This window comes from Cetorhinus maximus, chromosome 17 (assembly GCF_964194155.1).
Source record: "Cetorhinus maximus chromosome 17, sCetMax3.hap1.1, whole genome shotgun sequence".
In the NCBI taxonomy this organism is placed as follows: Eukaryota; Metazoa; Chordata; class Chondrichthyes; order Lamniformes; family Cetorhinidae; genus Cetorhinus; species Cetorhinus maximus.
In genome coordinates this window covers 69035273-69053903 of record NC_135895.1, presented here as the reverse complement: position 1 = coordinate 69053903, position 18631 = coordinate 69035273, and the positions used below count along the sequence as shown (strand labels likewise).

Below are 18631 nucleotides of genomic sequence, written 5' to 3'. Positions count from 1 at the left end.
ACACTTGTAGCAACAGTGCAAAAGTTTGCTGATTTTTTTCTATTCTGATCCATTATTTCTGGTCCTCAAAGGGTTAAGGTGTTCAGGATTACTAATAAAACATGACTTGCTGTTGTAATTATGAATAGTTTTTGGAAAAAAAAAAATTAGGTTATTTTTCGAATAATTTCACACAGCTGTAGTTTAAAAGTCTGGCAAACACATTCAGTGGAATCAGATATTGCTTGTACTGTTCTGAATAATATTTAGAAGAGCACGCGCCAACTCAGCATTGATTCATGTGGCCAACATAATATACCTTGCCAGCTGTTAGAACTCCAAGCCAATAGTTCTCTTTTTTTGCTAACAAATCCAGAATGCTATAATCCTTTGAGCCTTCTAACGCTTTGTTATATTCCACTTTAGTTGCTAACGTTGTACAAAGAAGCATAAATTTACTTTTGGAAGTATTTTCTTACCAAAAACTGGAACATGTTTTGCAGGTTTATTTGCAGTTTTGTTACATGTCTTACTTGTATCTATTTATTGCAGACTTTAAGAATGTTTCTAAACTTCCCACAAAAAGATAAATATTATCTCTAATAAATATTTAATGAACATAAATATTATTGTCTACTCAAATATTAAGCTTAAGCTATATCAAATGACAGATAAAGCTAGTATTGCAATGGATGAGTTTTTGAAATTGAGATAAAACCCCACGAATGGCCATCACTGGAATCCACTTTCATTTTTTTGGTTGATTTGGTCAATCTTTAGCCAAACTATGAGATGGTGAAACATGCAGCACTGAAAGGTTCTGTTTCTGGCAAGAAGGAAATACTTACACTAGCAGATCCTACTCAGTTGGTACTTCCAGATGTTTGAGCATAGACCATCAATAGCATCAGTTGAGAAGAAATCTGCAGCCCAATCATTGTGCTTGGTAGACTGAAGTCTGGCCTTCTTCTGTGCCATAAATTTTCTGTTTCTGTCACGGTGATGATTAGCCTCAAAGATATGAAAATATAGGGACAAAAATTAGGAGAAACAAAAATACAGAAGTCTTGTTTGTGGTGTAGTCCAAGTTTACAGATTAAGAGAAAGGGTGTTGGTTTTGAAATAGTGTTGGTGAAGATTAGTTTAACAAGACTTTGGTGTGAAAGAGAGTGAAACATACAGAAAAGTAGCAAAGAGTAGTTTGAGTGAATCTTCTTGGGAGTACATGGGTGATTTATTTAAGTGCGTGGCTATTTAAATTTTTTGTGTGGCTGAACATACACAGTAATTTAAAGGGGCTGACTTGAGTGCGACCTCCTTTCAGATTGCTGTGCAGCTGCACAGCTTCTAGGGTATGTTGATCTGAATACAAGATGGGCTGAATCACCTTGTCTCGTAACCATTCTGAGATTGCTTGGATTTATATAGTGCCTTAAATGTAGTAAAACATCCTAAGGCACTTCACAGGAGTATTATCAAATAAGGTTTGACACCGAAGCACTTAAGGCGATATTGGGTCTGATGACCATTGTAATTGTTGCAACCTGCAGCTCAATAGCAAGCAAAATCACCCGATAAAAGCAAAATACAAAAAACAAAATCACCTGAGCCTTAAATTACCAGCCCTTTAAATACAGTCCACCCCATATGAGCATTACCATCACTGAATTCCCCACTATCAACATCCTGGGGGTTACCATTGATCAGAAGCTGAACTGAACTCGCCATATAAATATTGTGGCTACAAAAGCATCAGAGGCTAGGAATCCTGTGGCGTGTAACTCACCTCGTGACTCCCCAAAGCCTGCCCACCATTTACAAAGCACAAGTCAGAAGTGTGATGGAGTACTCTCCACTTTTCTGGATGAGTGCAGCTCCCACAACACTCAAGAAGCTTGAAACCATCCAGGACAAAGCAGCCCGCTTGATTGGCACCACATCTACATTCACTCCCTCCACCACCACAGTGGCAACAGTGTGTAATTTCTTTAAGATGCACTACAGGAACTCACGAAACCTCCTTAGACAGCACCTTCCAAACCCATGACCACTACCATCTAGAAAGACAAGGGCAGCAGACAGGTAGGAGCACCACCACCTGGAAGTTCTCCTCCAAGCCACTCACCATCCTGACTTGGAACTATATCGCCATCCCATCACTCATTGGGTCAAAATCCTGGAACTCAATCTTTCCCTAACACCACATGGACTGTAATGGTTCAAGAAGGCAGCTCACCATTACCTTCTCAAGGGAAATTAGGGATGGGCAATAAATGCTGGCCAACCAGCGATACCCACATCCCATGAACGAATAAAAAATATATAATTTTAAGTCATTTTTTGTGTTTTTATCCAATGATTCAAACTAAATAATTTTAAATTAAAAGGAGTAGATTGTTTCAATTTTTCCAAATTTTAGAATTTGTGTACAGATTTTCCTACTCAAATACAGCTCTCCAAGTCATGAACAGTGAAAAGCATACAACTCCAATTTTGCACTTCTTTGTCAATGAAGCAAATCAGACAGCAAGGTTAATGCTGCTTGCCAGATCTGTAATAATGCTAGCTTCCTCCAAGACTGGTATTAATGTTTGGTTACACTAAAACTGACTTTGCAATTTTTTTCTTTTGGTTATTTTTTTTTCCCTCAAATTTATGCGTCTCTTGTTATCTTCATTCCAATGAAAGAGAGGTGGAACAGGCCTTACACTTTTCTGAAACCTCTGCTGATCAATTATTGTCCATGTTTGACTAATAGAAAATAGAGGTGCTGCTGGATCCAGCAACATCAATCACTTTTTCTGCTCCCAACCAAACCAAAACACATGAGATGTTTAAAACTAGCATATTTCATAAGAGGGCTAGAATACCTGCCTATTGACTATGAATGAGCAGCCAATCTTCCACATTTCACAATCTATAGGGTAGCGTCTGAATAAATGAAGGACATTTCTTATTCATGTCCTACATGCAAACATACAAAACACTGATTATTATAAAAGTGCTAGTCAGGCCCCTATTGCATTGCCTTCTAGACCTGATTTGGTGCCTTTAGCTTTTGGAGTACAAAATAAACGTTTTGCATTTATCCCTGTAGATCAATGCGGCAGATTTATTTCTGAAGCATATAGCAAGAATATAAATGCAACCCAGAGACTAACCTAAAACTTTTTTTCAGTTCCACCAAATATCATGGGAGAAGAACAAAATGTCTCGGTCACTATCAACCAGGCTATTGTGCTGAAGTGTCAAAGTAATGCAATCCCGCCTCCGACTCTCAGCTGGTTGAAAGATGGAAAACCTCTGCTCAAGAAGCCAGGTCTTACTGTTTCTGATGATGGAAGTACTTTAAAGGTAAGTAATAACAACATCACCCACCTGCAGAGATCCTTTCTGCATGTTTTCCTTTTATGGGTGTGCAATAGATGTTTGTGAACAGCCTTGCATTGATTGTAGAATCCTAAATAAACAAAAGAACTAATGAAAAAGCTTCTTCATATAGTGTTGTCATTTTACCTTGATATTCCCACTATCTTTTGCTCCAATCATGTCCTCACTAGTTTGGGAGCATTCATCAAGTTCACGTGAATGCCATAAACCCAATGAAGGCATTGAATTAAGCACAAGTAAGAATGTTGTAGTAAACTTGGAAGCGTTGAATAAAGTACCACTGTGCCTGTGCAGTACCACTAATGACAGCTAAAAGCATCTTTTATTTCTTTATCATGCTTGACCCATGTTTGGGGAAGAAGTTATAAAGATAACCTTGCAAGAGTATCTAAAGTAAATTTATTGAACTATTTACATTAAGCTGTAGTTGCATTTCCACAGTAGCAGTTTTGTTTTCATTTATTGTAGACTGTTGTCCTGTGGCCTAGAAATCAGCAAAGTCTCCTGGAATGATGAGTAGGGAGATTTGGTCAAATTTATAATAATAAAATCCATGTATTTAATATCTTTGCATGAAAATCTGGCAATAATTTTAAATATTAGCTGCTACTATTTGCAAGCTACAGCGAATAAATCTTATGATTTGGTGTCCAAAAATTTATTTCAAAGTTATTGGTCATAATTTACTGTAGCAGAGTACCTAACAATGTCTGCTGTTAATTAGACTTGCCCTTGCACATATTAGGATTTTTGAAAGTGTGGGCTAATAACCTTGCGGTGAGGGAAATTTGGCATTTGAGACCTGAATGAACAGTGCAATCAACCGTGTTTCTCCTTAACTAATCAGATTGAAACATTGTGAAAATAGCAGTACAAGGACTGAGAGGGATATGTAAGTTAAGGTGGGTGAATTTGATTTTTTACGTCAACGATAATTGGAACCTAAAGGAATGAGACTCCACAGTTGTAATAGTTAATTTTCAGTTCCAAAGTGGTTGGCTGTCTCTACTTGACACATATCACGTCACTAAAAGGGTTCCTTCTGTGGTGACATCTTTCTGTGGAGAGTTTAGTTGTTAGCTATCCACAAATACAACAATATCACACCATTCAATGGAAGTCAATGGTGAACCAATCAGTGAGATGCTGTTTACACAGAGCTAACAGCAGGGCAGTGCAGTCTGGACAGCAACCTTTGGATTTCTGTATTTAACCATGCAATTATGCATATCTGAAATTGTTGCAGCATTTATGCATAAGTAACAGCACACACATTAGCCTCACCATTATTTTGACAGCAAGTTATGGGCCAATATTCCTAAGCAGTATTTCCTGATATCCATCTGCTCTAGTGTTTTGTTGTACTTAATTTGGTCAGCACCCCAAATCATCTCTGTCAGGTGCAGAGACGTAAGCTGAGAAATAACTTGGAAGCCCTACTTTAAGGGTTGGGTTTTCATGGAGTCAGCGATACGTCATGGAGGTGTAAAAATGGCACCTGGAACCCAATTCCACGATTCCCATCCCCATTCCTGATGTCTTCAATTTTCACCAGTGTGAGTTAAGGGTATGGTAGGAGTGGGTCATGAGCCCAAACCTTGCCCTCTTGATCTGGCCAGCTCCATTATGGGGATAGGCATGTCCTAGCCCTCTGTAATTTTCATGAGGTCGGGCCAGCTTTTCAAAGACTCATGGTTCACGGCAGCTCAGAGGTGTAGTGGACCACAGTCTGGATGAGGGAACGTTTTGAAAGGTCACTTCAAAAGATCTTAAACATGCCAAGCTATGCCACAGTACCCATCCCTCATAGCCTCTCGTACCCTCCATGCCAAGCCATACCCTCCACCCACCCTCCATGCAAAGCTGAGGCACTTCCATGCTCACTCATCCACTATACAGTCTGTACAGAACCAATGAACCCTATAGTACCAATAGGATGTGTGAAAAAAAACTTTTAAAAAGTCATTCATTCATAACTTTCTACTTTCTTAAAAAAAGCTCCTTTTACTACAGGCCTGTAAAAGTGTCAGACCATTTAAAGTATCAATAGCTGACACTAAAAACACTTGAAATCTCTTTATCCTGTGCGAATAAACATTGTGCAATTGACAGAATAGATCAGAGAGCAAGAGCTATTAATCAATCAATGTTTCCCCTAGGGAGCATCTGTTTCAACAGTCTAATGGATATATGGGCTCTCAGCCAAGAATGCATAATGAGGCTTGGCTTGCAATGTATGAGAGTCCCTGGGGGAGGTTGGGGGATACGAGGTGGCATGAGTTGGCATGGATGGGGCATGGGGAGTGTGTGGGGGGGTGAGGGTGTGTGAGGGGTGAGGGCTAGAGGACTGTCCTTTGTTTTACTGTCATTATTAAAGTTGGAACAAAGTCTGAGAGAGCCAGGGAGTACCTTTTAAACAGCCCATCTCCGCATTCAGCAGCTCCTGTAGCTGCCTCTGAAATCTTTCCAGGGGTGGCAAGCCCAACTCTAGTTAGCACCCACCCCTACCCTGGAATGAAAATCCTATCTTTACTGGCACTTTCTCCCGAGGCAGGTGGGCCATGCCGGGAAATTTATCGACTCACACTACCCTTCTCCTGGATGAAAATCCAGCCCTAAATATCTGCCATTTTTGAGTAGGAAAACACTATTCAGAAAGGCTGTGTGACTATTGTCATTGGCCCAGATTTTCCTGTCAAAATAGCAGGGGCTTAAATGGTGCTTGCCATTATTTGTGATCAAATGCTACAGCAACTTTGAGGAGCAGATGTGCAGTTATTCTCAAATGTCCAAAAATCTGCTCTCCTAGTTGTGCCTTCAGCTTCACAAAAACTACCCCTCTCTACCTGCTTTAGCATTGACATGCACTGATTGGCTAGCAGTTGCTGTATTTGTGCAGTAGATATGAGCTAATCATGCCAAAGAAAGTTAATTCTTGGTAATTTCAGTTTAAGTAGCTTTTAATAGCATGGATCTTGTAGTCCCGAAATCGACAAATGCTGAGAAGTTCGCCACTGAGGGCTGCAACTGTACCGCAAAAGTCAGATGGATAAAGGTAGTCCAGATCAGGAGTACATTGAATGTTTTTGGGATAGTTTTTTGGAAAAGCATGTTCTGGAGCCAACCACAGAGCAGGCTATACTAGACCTGGTATTGTGCAATGAGGTGGGAGTAATTAATGAACTCATAATGAAGGCAACCCTAGGTAGCAGCGACCATAATATGATTGAATTTTACATTCAATTTGAGGGAGAGAGAAGTGGATCTGAGACTAAGCTTTTAAACTTAAATAAGGGCAATTATGAGCGCATGAAAGCTGAGCTGGCAAAAGCGAATTGGCAAATTAGGTTAAGGGGTAGGTCAATAGAGATGCAGTGGCTAATATTTAAGCAGATATGTCAGAATGCACAGAGTAGATACATTCCAACCAGTAAGAAAAAGCCCAAGGGACAGACACATCATCCATGGTTAACTAGAAAGGTTAAAGATAGTATCAACTTAAAGAGAAAGCATATAATTGTGCAAAGATAGGTGGAAGGCCAGAAGATTGGATAGAGTATAAGGAACAGCAAAGAATGACTAAAAGACTGATAAGGAGGGAAAAATTAGAGTATGAGAGAAAGCTAGCCAGAAATATAAAAACAGAAATTAAGAGTTTTTAGAAATATTTTTAAAAAGAAAAGAGTTAACAAAGCAAGCGTTGGTGCTGTAGAAAGTGAGTCTGGAAAATTGATAATGGAAAACAAGGAGATGGCAGATGAATTGAACAGGTATTTTGCATCAGTTTTCACTATGGAGGATACAAGTAACATGCCAGAAGTAGCTATAAACCAGGAAATGAAAGTGGGGAAGGAAGTCAGGAAAATTACAGTCACCAGAGAAGTGGTACTGTGTAAATTGTTGGAGCTGCAGACTGACGGTCCTGATGAACTTCATCCTAGGGTCTTAAAAGAAGTGTCTAGTGAAATAATTGATGCACTGGTTTTAAATTTCCAAAACTCCCTAGATTCGGGGAAGGTCCCATTAGATTAGAAGATAACAAATGTAACTCCATTATTCAAAAAGCAAGGGAGACAGGAAGTGGGAAACCACAGGCCAGTTAGCTTAACATTTGTCATAGGGAAAATGTTAGAAACTGTTATTAAAGAAGTTATATCAGGGCACTTGGATAATGTCAAGTTCATCAGGCAGAGTCATAATGGTTTTGCGAAAGGGAAATCATGTTTAGCCAACTTATTGGAGTTCTTTGAGGAACTATGCTGTAGATAAAGGGGAACAGGTGGATGTACTGTACTTAGATTTCCAGAAGGTATTTGATAAAGTGCCAAATCAAAGTTTATTGCAGAAAATAAAAGCTCATAGTATAGGGGGTAACATATTGACATGGCTAGAAGATTGGCTGGCTAACAGGAAGCAGACAGTAGGCATAAATGGGTCTTTTTCGGGTTGACAAGATGTAATGAGTGGCGTACCACAGGGATCAGTGCTGGGATCTCAACTATTTACAATTTATATAAATGACTTGGATGAAGGGGTTGAAGGGATGACTGCCAAATTTGCTGATGGCACAAAGATAGGTAGGAAAATAAGTTGTGTAGAGGACATAAGGAGGCTACAAACAGAAATAGGTAGATTAAGTGAGTGGGAATTGATCTGGCAGATGGAGTTTAATGTGGGTAAATGTGAAATTTTCCATTTTGGCAGGAAGAATAAAAGAGAAGCATATTACCTAAATGGTGAGAGATTGCAGAGCTCTGAGGTGCAGAGGGATCTGGGTGCCCTAGTACATGAATCACGAAAGGCTAGTATGCAGGTACAGCATGTAATTAGGAAAGCTAATAAAATGTTATCATTTATTGTGAGGGGAATTGAATATAAAAGTAAGGAGGTTATCCTTAAGTTGTACAGAGCATTGGTGAGACCACAGTTAGAGTACTGTGTATAGTATTGGTCACCTAATTTAAGGAAGGATGTATATGCATTGGAAGCAGTTCAGAGAAGGTTTACCAGACTATACCTGGAATGGGTGGGTTGTCTTATGAGGAAAGGTTGGACAGACTGGTTAGTATCCACTGGAATTTAGAAGAGTGAGAGGCGACTTGATTGAAACATATAAGATCCTGAGGGGTCTTGACAGGGCGGATGTGGAGAGGATGTTTCCTCTTGTGGGAGAATCTAGAACTAGGGGTCACTGTTTAAAATAAGAGGTCATCCATCTAAAACAGAGATGAGGTGAATTTTTTTCACTCAGAGGGTCTTGTCTTTGGAACTCTTCCTGCAAAGGTAGTGGAAGTGGAGTCTTTGAACATTTTTAAGGCAGAGGTGGATAGATTCTTGATAAGCAAGGATGTGATAGGTTATTGGGGGTTGGGTGGGATGCAGATTTCAGGTTACTGTCAGATCAGTCATGATCTTATTAGATGGCAAGGCTCAAGGGGCTGAATGGCCTACTCCTGCTCCTTATTCGTATGTAAATTCTAGGGAGCCCACTTCCACTCAAATACAGAAGTTGCAGTGTGCCTGAATGGACTCTGAACGAGCCCATGCTGATGGTACCACCTGGATCTGTCAGTTCTTTTCTTTAAAGTTTCTTTAAAACATTTCTTTAAAGTTGATTTTTTTTAGGGCTGCTTTAGAAGATGCAGAGCCTACTCAGGAGCACATCCTTTCAACCAAGAGTATTAAAACTCTCCTGCTCCTCCAGTTCTTCTTTTCCCAACCAACAGGTCCACTCCCCAGCTCCCTATAACTCCCCTTGCTCCGCACCCCCTGCACCCTTGCTCCTCTTCCCCTAACTTCCCAAATCCAGGCTCTTCTCCCCCTATGCTCTCCTGTGCACCCACACCCCCTGCTTTCTCTCTCCCCACCACACCCCCAGCCAAAAAACCTCTCCATCATGGCTGTTCCTTATGTTGGTGACACTGGGGAGCGGAGGTGGAGAGGAGCCAGGGCAGGGCGGGGGGTGGGGGGGGGGGGGGGGGGTGTGTGGAAGCTGGAGGGGTGAGGGGAAAGCTTAATTAAAATTACACCAAATAAGAAATAGCAAAGAATCAAGATACACTTGTCTGTCACTGAGCTGAACACAGACCTCATGGGGCATGTCTTCAATTCATGACATTAAAAAGGGGCATAGCTTTGTCAGCAATGCGCCACACCACTAGGCCTCTCTGACCATTCCATTATAGGACCCATGCTGCAGCTGGAGATCAAGTTCCTGTTGCAGTCTATGACCAGGATAGGGCCATACTTCTTGACGCAATCAGCGGCGAATGCCTCTGCTTCGCTGCTGACCACAAGATCTAGACAATTAAGTATAAATATTATTTATTGCCGGGCAACCTGCCTGGCACCGAAATTTAATTATTATAAGTATGGGGTCTCATTCCTTCCAGATTTCATTGTTGTTGGAGATTATAAAACTTTCAATTTTTTTCTTTCTTTTTTTCTTCCTCTTTAATTCCAATTTTCCTTTCCCTTTCATAATTTTTCTTTCTGTACCAGATTTGACAATGAATTCACTCACTCTAGTTTATGCTTCCTTCTCAGTTTTTAAATTGTTAATTTCATAGTCCTTCAATCTGATTGCTTAAGAATATACACCATTGCTTGCCCTGTTCACTCAGGTCCCTAACATTATTCAAGCTCATACTTTCAGCAACTTACCACACAAAAACAATTTAAATCATAGGGCAGAATTCTTCCCCCCACCATTGGGGGGCATTGTGCAGGGGTGGGTGGGAGCGGGAGCAAACCCGACCAGGTCCGCGCTGCTATTTTATGTGGGCAGGCCAATTAAGGCTCGTCCAGCTTGACGCACACCCGGAAGTGCTGTGTGCTTCCTGTGCTGGCGGGGTGGGGAGGGGGGGTGGATTCCCTGAGTCGGGACCTGCGCGCGAAAGAGCCTCAGGGAGATTAGTTAAAGTTTTTAGAAGCTAAATACAGAAAAGATATTATAAGACGTGTCCCCTCATGTGACACTGTCACATGAGCTGGGACATGTCAAGGAACATTAATGGAAAACTTTATTTAATTTATAAAAACTCCATGAAACCTCATCCCGCCCGTGGATGAGGTTTCATGAAAATTGCAAACGCCGCCTGGGCTCTTTGCCTGCCCACCAACCTTAAGGTTGGTTGGGCAGTTCATTTAACTATTTTAATTAGTTTTTAACAGCCTTAATAGGCCTTTGACAGTTCGGCGGGCGCGCAGCCGACTCGGCCGCGCTCCCGCCGAACTGAAAATCTAAATGACGCGCGGTAACATCGGGACGCCTGCCCGACGTCACCACGCGTCATTTTACAAGTTGGCGAGCAGGCCCCGCCCCTGCTCGCCAACTGGAAAATTCTTCCCATAAATGTGCAATGCAAGTCCAAATAACCGAACGCATTGTTAGTTGCCATGATACCATGAAAAATTCTGGCTCAATATTGGAGATATGGCCTTTGCTTTGGTGCACCTTCAAAGATTTTGAATTGTTTCTTCAAATTTAACAGTGAAGAGGAAAGACTGAAACACTGATAGTGAACATAAGACATAAGGGATCATGTTTCAAGAGTCATTTACATTGAATGTTAGTGCAGAGGAGCCTTTGTTGTTTTTGATTTTCCAGTAAATCCAGTTTGTGTACATATATCTGTTCGCTATTCAACATATCTGATTAATAATTTATAGCCTAAGTTACAGTCTGATAGCATCTTTAGTCTTCCTCCTACCAGCAAAGTCAAGAAGTTCACGTGAGGACAGGTGTTACATTCAGTAAGTGAAATAACTCCTTGGCTCATTTATCTAGATATTGGTCCAAAGATGCACTTAAGGTCAAAGCAAGCACAGGCTCACTTACAAGAATAGCCTATAATGCTGAATGAGAGGATGATATCTAGTGTAAAAACTGAACACTAATAACACCTTTTTTTAATTGCTTTAAACTGAACATGCAACATCAGACCAGAGCAGGCTCCTGTGAATTTGAATTCTCAAAATGTTCCTCCAAAAATTTCCTTCATTTCAGCACCATCATCTGTAACAAGAGAGAGAACCAATCATAATAGAAGAGGAATCAAGAAACCTGTAATGCTTTACAACAAGATTCTGGAACATTAATTTGCTTAAATAAAAATGTCTTTTTTTTTTAAAAGTCTACATTGCACATAATCTTCATTTCCTAACTCATAGATTGAGGCTGCTCAAGTCCTGGATGCTGGTCGTTACACATGCGAAGCCACAAATGTGGCTGGTAAAACAGAGAAGAACTACAACTTAAACATTTGGGGTATGTTGGCATTGCTGTTGCATAAGAATGGATAAGAATATTTTTAAAACATCTTCTGAGAATCACTTTTGTATAAATTGCAAGTAAAATATTAATATGCAGATCACTATTAAATTGTAATTATTGTATTTTGCCCAACTTCGGTTAAATATTTTTGTAATATAGGAAATTTCCTTCCACTGTCTGGAGAGTAGTTTTTTTCCTCCCCATTCACAGGATGTAACTATTGGCTTAAAAGCACGATCTTGTGGTTTGGCTCCCAATAACCTTTGCCAACAAATGGGATGGCGTGAATTGTTAAAGATTGGGATCTATTTGAGAAGCTGTTTGCAAGAAGAGGCCCCCGCCCACAAAAACATGCGATTGTTGGAAGAGAGTTACTATATGTGAAAGTTGTTTGGAGCTAGGAGGGAGAGCTTGGACCAAGAGAAAGGTTAAAATGTAGATGCTGAAAGCTGTGGATAAAGCCTGATGCTCAGAAGGGAGACTCAATCTGGTGTCTGGGAGAAATAAAGTGCTGGGAGGACAGCCTACAGTCTATTACAGGGAACCGGCTATCTGGTACAGTTTACTCAAATAATTGTGACTTTAAATGGGCCTCCATTTATCTAGCAGTCAAAAATACTAATTTTCTTTTTCAAACTTACCTCAATGTGGAGCCATAAGTGCTCCTACTGGCTCCACATCAATACTGTGGACAGCTGCCAGCCCATGCTCATCCACCCTCCCCTGTTCTCCTCCATCCCTCTTCCAGGAATTATCTGTGACCAGGCTCAGCGTCAGAGTCAGCTGATCTGAGAAGGTCCAAATCGGCAAACTTCATTGGGATGCTTGATGGGTGTCTGCAGCTCACTGGCTTCATTGAAATGAAGCCCTCAGTCCAATTAAGTGTAAGCCTCAGGTTTCCATTTTGAGGCACGTCTTCTGGAAAAGCTTGCTGCAATCCCTGGCACAAAACCGATTTCTTGGCCATTGCACATATTTATAAGGTTCAATGTCAGACTCTGATAGCGACACATCAAGAATTCTACTGCTCATTGTACTTAATCTCATATTAATTAGATATTAAATTCAGTGTCTTGTTGGAGATGGCCATTGCCTGGCATGATGTAACACAAATGTTTTTTGCCGCTTATAAACCCAACCTGAATGTTGTCCAGGGGCAGAATTTTCTGCCTGTCGGGCAGGCCCGACCCAATCTCCGGCGGGGGGGGAGACGATCCCTGCTAGTGAAGCGGGCAGCACCGTCATTTTACGTGGGCGGGCCAATTAAGGCCCATCCAGCGTGACGTCCGGCGGGAAGCACAATGCGCATCCTGTGTGGGCGGGGGGGATTCCCTAAAAGCGAGAGTGCGCTCTTTCGCACATGCGCACAAAAGAACGCACATCTCCCTGAGGCTAAATGCTGCCTCAGGGAGATCGCTTCCACCTTGAAAAATATTAAAAATAGAAAAAAAAATTCCCTAACATGTCCCCCTCATGTGACAATGAGATGGGACATGTTCATAATTTACAGAATAACTTTATTAAAATGTTTAAAAGCCTGCATGAAACCTCATCCCACCACTGGATGAGGTTTCATGCTTTTTCTATTTGCCGCCGGGGCTCCTGGCCTGCCTGCCAACCTTAAGGTTGGACGGGCAGGTCCTTTAATTGTTTATATGATCCTGTCAATGGCCTCAATTGGCCATTGACAGATCAGCGGGTCTGCAGCTGATTTTTCTGCGCCCCTGCCTTCCTGAAAATTTAAATGGGGCGGGATGACGTCGGGAGTTCTGCCCGACATCATCCCGCGTCATTTTACGCGTCGGCGAATGGGTCCCGCCCCCTGCTCGCTGACGGCAAAATTCTGCCCAAGGTGTTTTATTTTTTCAGCATGTACTGCTTACAAATGGAGCTGACCACAGTGAAGTCATTAGCAAAGAGCTCCACTGCTAATGTTCTGATGGAAAGAAGTTTATTGATGATGCAGGTGAAGATGATTAGGCCTAGGACAATGTTTCAGAGCTGTGATGATTAGTTGACAGTTCTACTGCCATCTTCCATTGTTCTAGGTCTGACTCCAGAGCCATTAGGGAGCTTTGCCCCTGATCCCATTGACTTTGCCCTGATCCCATTTGCTCCTTGCTGCCCTGATGACAAGGGCAGTAACTTTTAGCTCAGCCATGCAATGATTTGCAGAGAAAATGTTTCTCATTTTATTGCATAAGAGATTGGTAGTTAAGAATGCCATAGTCAGTCAGGAGCTCACTGGTCCATATATTTCGATAATGAAATTTTATCTCCGACAAGGAAGTGAAACTCAAGTTGATGGAATAAAAGTCTAATTTAAGAATCCCAGCTGAAATTAGTTAGAGAGCTTGTAATCTAATTTCTAATGACTGTGGTTCCATAACACAAAATTGCTGACAGCTTGGAAATTATTACTCAAAGAGGCACAAGGATGATGTGTGGGAAATTAAAATTCAGTCTCTAGTGAAGTATAGGCTTACTTTTGAGGTTAGTTTTCAAGCACATTGTCAATGTGATGTAACAGGGAACTTTTACTCTTGCATCTGGCTGTATGATATTTTATTCAGGGATGCTTGATCCTGATATTGGTGCCAAAATCAGAGTATTCATTATCTTAGAGTCTAAATTTATTATCCTGCTTTAAGAATAAAAGCACATCCTGGTTGGATACAAAGAGATGTACCTTGACAACCTCTTCAAATGCATGTTTCTATCCTTTCCCATTTTTAATTTCCTGGTTTCTGTACAAGGTAATATTTATGGACCTGGGACATAGATGGCATCTTTTGGACAATCTGACTAGTGACTGGATTAAAATGCCAGACTTCATTTCATTTGCAAGTCATCAGTGCTGCTTTTTTCTAAGCTTAATGTGAACTTGATAAGGGATTGAAAAATGGGAACAAAGATTGGCCCTTTACTAATTTAGCCTCATAGCTCTTACTTTTGGAAATCTGTATCCGAAGTGATTGTTCCTAAACTTTGAGACACTGAAATCCTGAAAAATTGGCCACATTCCTCTTGAAAATTGTAATTCAATCAGTTTAGACTTGTACAATTGTTGAACATATTCCAACTACTCTGGACTGGGGGCAGTTGAAGTTACTTGTTATAAATGGACTGAACTTCATAATGGAATTTGAAATTAGATTTTTATTAAACTATTCAACTAAGCTGAAGCAGAATCAATTCAAAACCGTATTTGTTCTTGCCTAAATTTTCCAGAGAGTTCCATTTTTATCATTTTATATCCATATGAATGTGTTTCATTCATATATAGGACTAAAATTGTTCACAATTAATTATTTTTTTCTACTTGTATTTATTATACCACCTCAGAAAATGTGACTTAAAATTACAACCCAAGACATCTGTTAATGTGTAGCTGCCTGGTTCTGTAAACAAACTTGTATTTTATTGTTTAGTTCCACCCAGTATTCAAGGATCAAATGAATTATCCAAGCTGACAGTCATAGAAGGAAGCCTAATTAGCTTGGTTTGTGAATCCAGCGGTATCCCACCACCAAGTCTGGCGTGGAAGAAAAATGGTGAGTGATTAACATCCAGTATAAAAACATAATTGAAAGATGTACACTATTAATTATAACAGAGAGACACCAGATGTTGTAAAGCATCAATCATCATACCTATATGATCCTTGAAATGCAAAAATACAATAATCTATCTAGAATAGTAATATTAAAAAGTTACAACCACACTTGATTTCCTGTTGAAAACTTTTGCCATTATAAATCCTGTGTCACATAACATAGGTTTTGCTTATGTAAACTTATGCTACAATTATGCTAGTGGTGGTACTGTGGCATCTCCATCACCTGGGACCCAGGTCTATCATGAGTGATTGCATTGGAGTACTTTCCCTGAGAACATAAGAAATAGGAGCAGGAGTAGACCATTTAGCTCCGCCAGCCTGCTCTGCTATTCAGTAAGATCACGGGCAGAATTTTCTGATCCCCGCCGGAGAAGTGGGCCCCACCGCCATTTTAAGTGGGCAGGCCAATTAAGGCCCACCCAGCGTGACGCCCGGCGGGAAGCACTATGCGCTTCCTGTGCGGGCGGGGGGATTCCCCAAATGCGAGAGTGCGCTCTTTCGCGCATGTGCACGGAAGAGCGCACATCTCCCTGAGGCCATGTGCTGCCTCAGGGAGATCGCTGACAGCTGTATAAACATTAAAAATAGAAAAAAAAAATCCTTAACATGTCCCCCTCAATTGACAATGTCACACAAGATGGGACATGTTAATAAATTCACTAAAACTTTATTAAACTTTTTTAAACCCTACATGAAACCTCATCCCACCGGTTGATGAGGTTTCATGTTTTTTCTATTGCCCGCCGGGGCTCCTGGCCTGCTCACTGACCTTACGGTTGGATGGGCAGGTCCTTTAATTGTTTTAATGATCCTGTCAATGGCCTCAATTGGCCATTGTCAGGTTGGCAGACACACAGCTGATTTCACTGTGCCCCCGCCTTCCTGAAGATTTAAACAGGGCGGGATGACGTTGGGGTCATCCCATGTCATTTTGCATGTCGGCAAGCGGGCCCCGCCCCCTGTTCGCCAATGGCAAAATTCAGCCCCATAGCTGATCAGATTCTGCTCTTGACTCCACTTTCCTGTCTGCCTTCCATAACCTTTGATTCCCTTGTCAATCAAAAATCCATGTCTCTATTCAATGATCCAGTCTCCACTGCTCTCTGGATTGTGAATTCCAAAGATTAATAACCCTCTGAGAGAAGAAATTCTTCCTCATCTCCATCTTAAATGGGAGACCCCTTATTTTGAAACTTTTCCCCCTAGTTCTAGAGGGAAACATCCACTCAGCTATCTTGTCAAGTCCCCTCTGAATCTTAAATGTTTCTGTAAGATCACCCCTCTTCTAAATTCCATTGAATATCGACCAAGCCTGCTCAGCCTTTTCACATAGCACAACCCCTACATCCCAGGAATCAACGTGGTGAACCTTCTTTGAACTGCCTCCAATGCAAGTATATTCCGCTTTAAATAAGACCAGAACTGTACGCAGTACTTTAGGTGCAGTCTCACCAATGTCCTGCACAGCTGTAGCAAGACTTCTTTACTTTTATATTCCATCCCCTTGCAATAAAGGCTAACATTCAATTTGCATTCCTAAGTACTTTCTGTACCTGCATGAACAAGAACTAAAAGAACTCTAAGAGTGACACCCAGAAAAGAAACTGACAATATTTCAGTCATTTGATCAACTCACCAAGGGCCCTTCAACAGCACCTTCCAAACCTGTGATCTCTACCACCAAGAAGGACAAGGGCAGCAGATGCAAGCGAACACCACCACCTGCAAGTTCCCCTCCAAGCCACACATCGTCCTGACTTTGAAATATATTGCCATTCCTTCACTGTTGCTGGTCAAAATCCTAGAACTCCCTTCCTAACAGCACCACATGGACTGCAGCAGTTCAAGAAGGTGGCTCATCATCACTTTCTCAAGGGAAATAAGTGCTGGCCTAGCCACCAATGCCCACACCCCATGAAAGAATAAAAAAAGCTAAAAAGCCACAGAGGTCTCTTCTAGAGTGTGAAGTGGAGGGCAGCAGAAAGAGGGGCCGACCAAGTTGGATGCTGATGTCAGAGCGGTTGCAGACATACTACAATGGATGTGGGAGGATAGAGCAAAACAGATATATGTAATATGCCATAACAGCAGATCTCCTGGTAGGAGCAGCTACAAGCAGCAGTATTAGCAACCAGCATACTAACTTTAGGTCCAGTCTCACAAATGCCCTGCACAGTTGTAGCAAAACTTCCTTACTTTTATATTCCATCCCCTTGCAATAAACGCTAACATTCCATTTTCATTCCTAATTACTTGCTATGCCTGCATGAACAAGAGTGAAAAGAACTCTAAAAGTGACACCCAGAAAAAAAAAAGTGATTTGGGTATGGGGAAACCTCGATCCCTCTGCACCACAGCATTCTGCAGTCTTCATCCATTTAAATAATATTTTGCTTTTCTATTCTTCCTGCCAAAGTAGACGACCTCATATTTTCCCACATTATACTACATTTGCCAAATTTTTTGGCCACTCACTTGACCTATCTATATCCCTTTGCAGACCCTTCGTATCCTTCTCAAAACTTGCTTTCCTACCTATCTTTGTATGGTCAGCAAAGTTGGCTACAATACACTCAGTCCCTTCATCCAAGTCACTAATGTAGATCGTAAATAGTTGAGGCCCAGCACTGATCCTGTGGCACCCCACTAGTTAGTTTTCCAACCTGAAAATTACACATTTATCCTGACTGTTTCATGTTAGCCAATCCTCTATCTGTGCTAATATATTACCTCCTAAACCATGAGCTCTTGTGTAGATCTTATCTTATCGACTGCCTTTTGGAAATCCAAATACACTACATCTACTGGTTCCCCTTTATCCACACTGTTTATTACATCCTCAAAGAACTCTAATAAATTTGTCAAGCATGATTTCCCTTTCATAAAGCCATGGGTGGAATTTTCCATTCCCACTGGCGTCGGGCGTGCTTCGCGGCGTGAGCGACCAATATGGCGAGAAGGCCAGAAATCGGTTTCATGATGTCATGAAACAGTTTGCGATCATCTTCTCAGCCCATTGATGGCAGGCCACATTTCCTGCCATCAGATGTTGGGAACCTCATTGTAATACATATGCATATCATTATAAGGCCAGCCCGATGGAATCATCCCCCTCTGCTGGGTTGTTCACCCATGTCGGCGTGATTGCATGCCAATGTGTTTCACAGCAGTATATATAAGGCGTGCACTTGATGGAATGCACTTTGAGGGGAACTCGGAGGTGAGTGCTCAGTAACATTGCGCAGTGCTCATGAGGGTCGCTTGCTGGACTTCAAGGCTGAGGTGCGTTGTGGGGGGTGGCAAGGGCTGCCCTGTAGGTGAGGCGCGTTGGAGCGGTGGAGGGAGGCAAGTGCTGTCCCGCAGTTGAA

The 18631-nt window shown here is 41.4% G+C and overlaps 1 protein-coding gene across 6 annotated transcripts in view; it reads left to right on the top strand.

Moving 5' to 3' along the window:
* The window catches only part of hmcn1 (hemicentin 1), a 701874-nt gene that overhangs the window by 456477 nt on the left and 226766 nt on the right, over positions 1 to 18631 (top strand). For all 6 annotated transcript variants that reach the window (XR_013579326.1, XR_013579325.1, XM_078561403.1 and 3 more), the window contains exons 41-43: positions 3158 to 3333; positions 11542 to 11638; positions 15076 to 15198. Coding sequence is in view for 4 of the 6 variants with exons in the window: in XM_078561403.1 (XP_078417529.1) it covers positions 3158 to 3333; positions 11542 to 11638; positions 15076 to 15198 (396 nt within the window). In the remaining 2 variants the exon portion in view is untranslated. The remainder of the gene's footprint in view (positions 1 to 3157; positions 3334 to 11541; positions 11639 to 15075; positions 15199 to 18631) is intronic.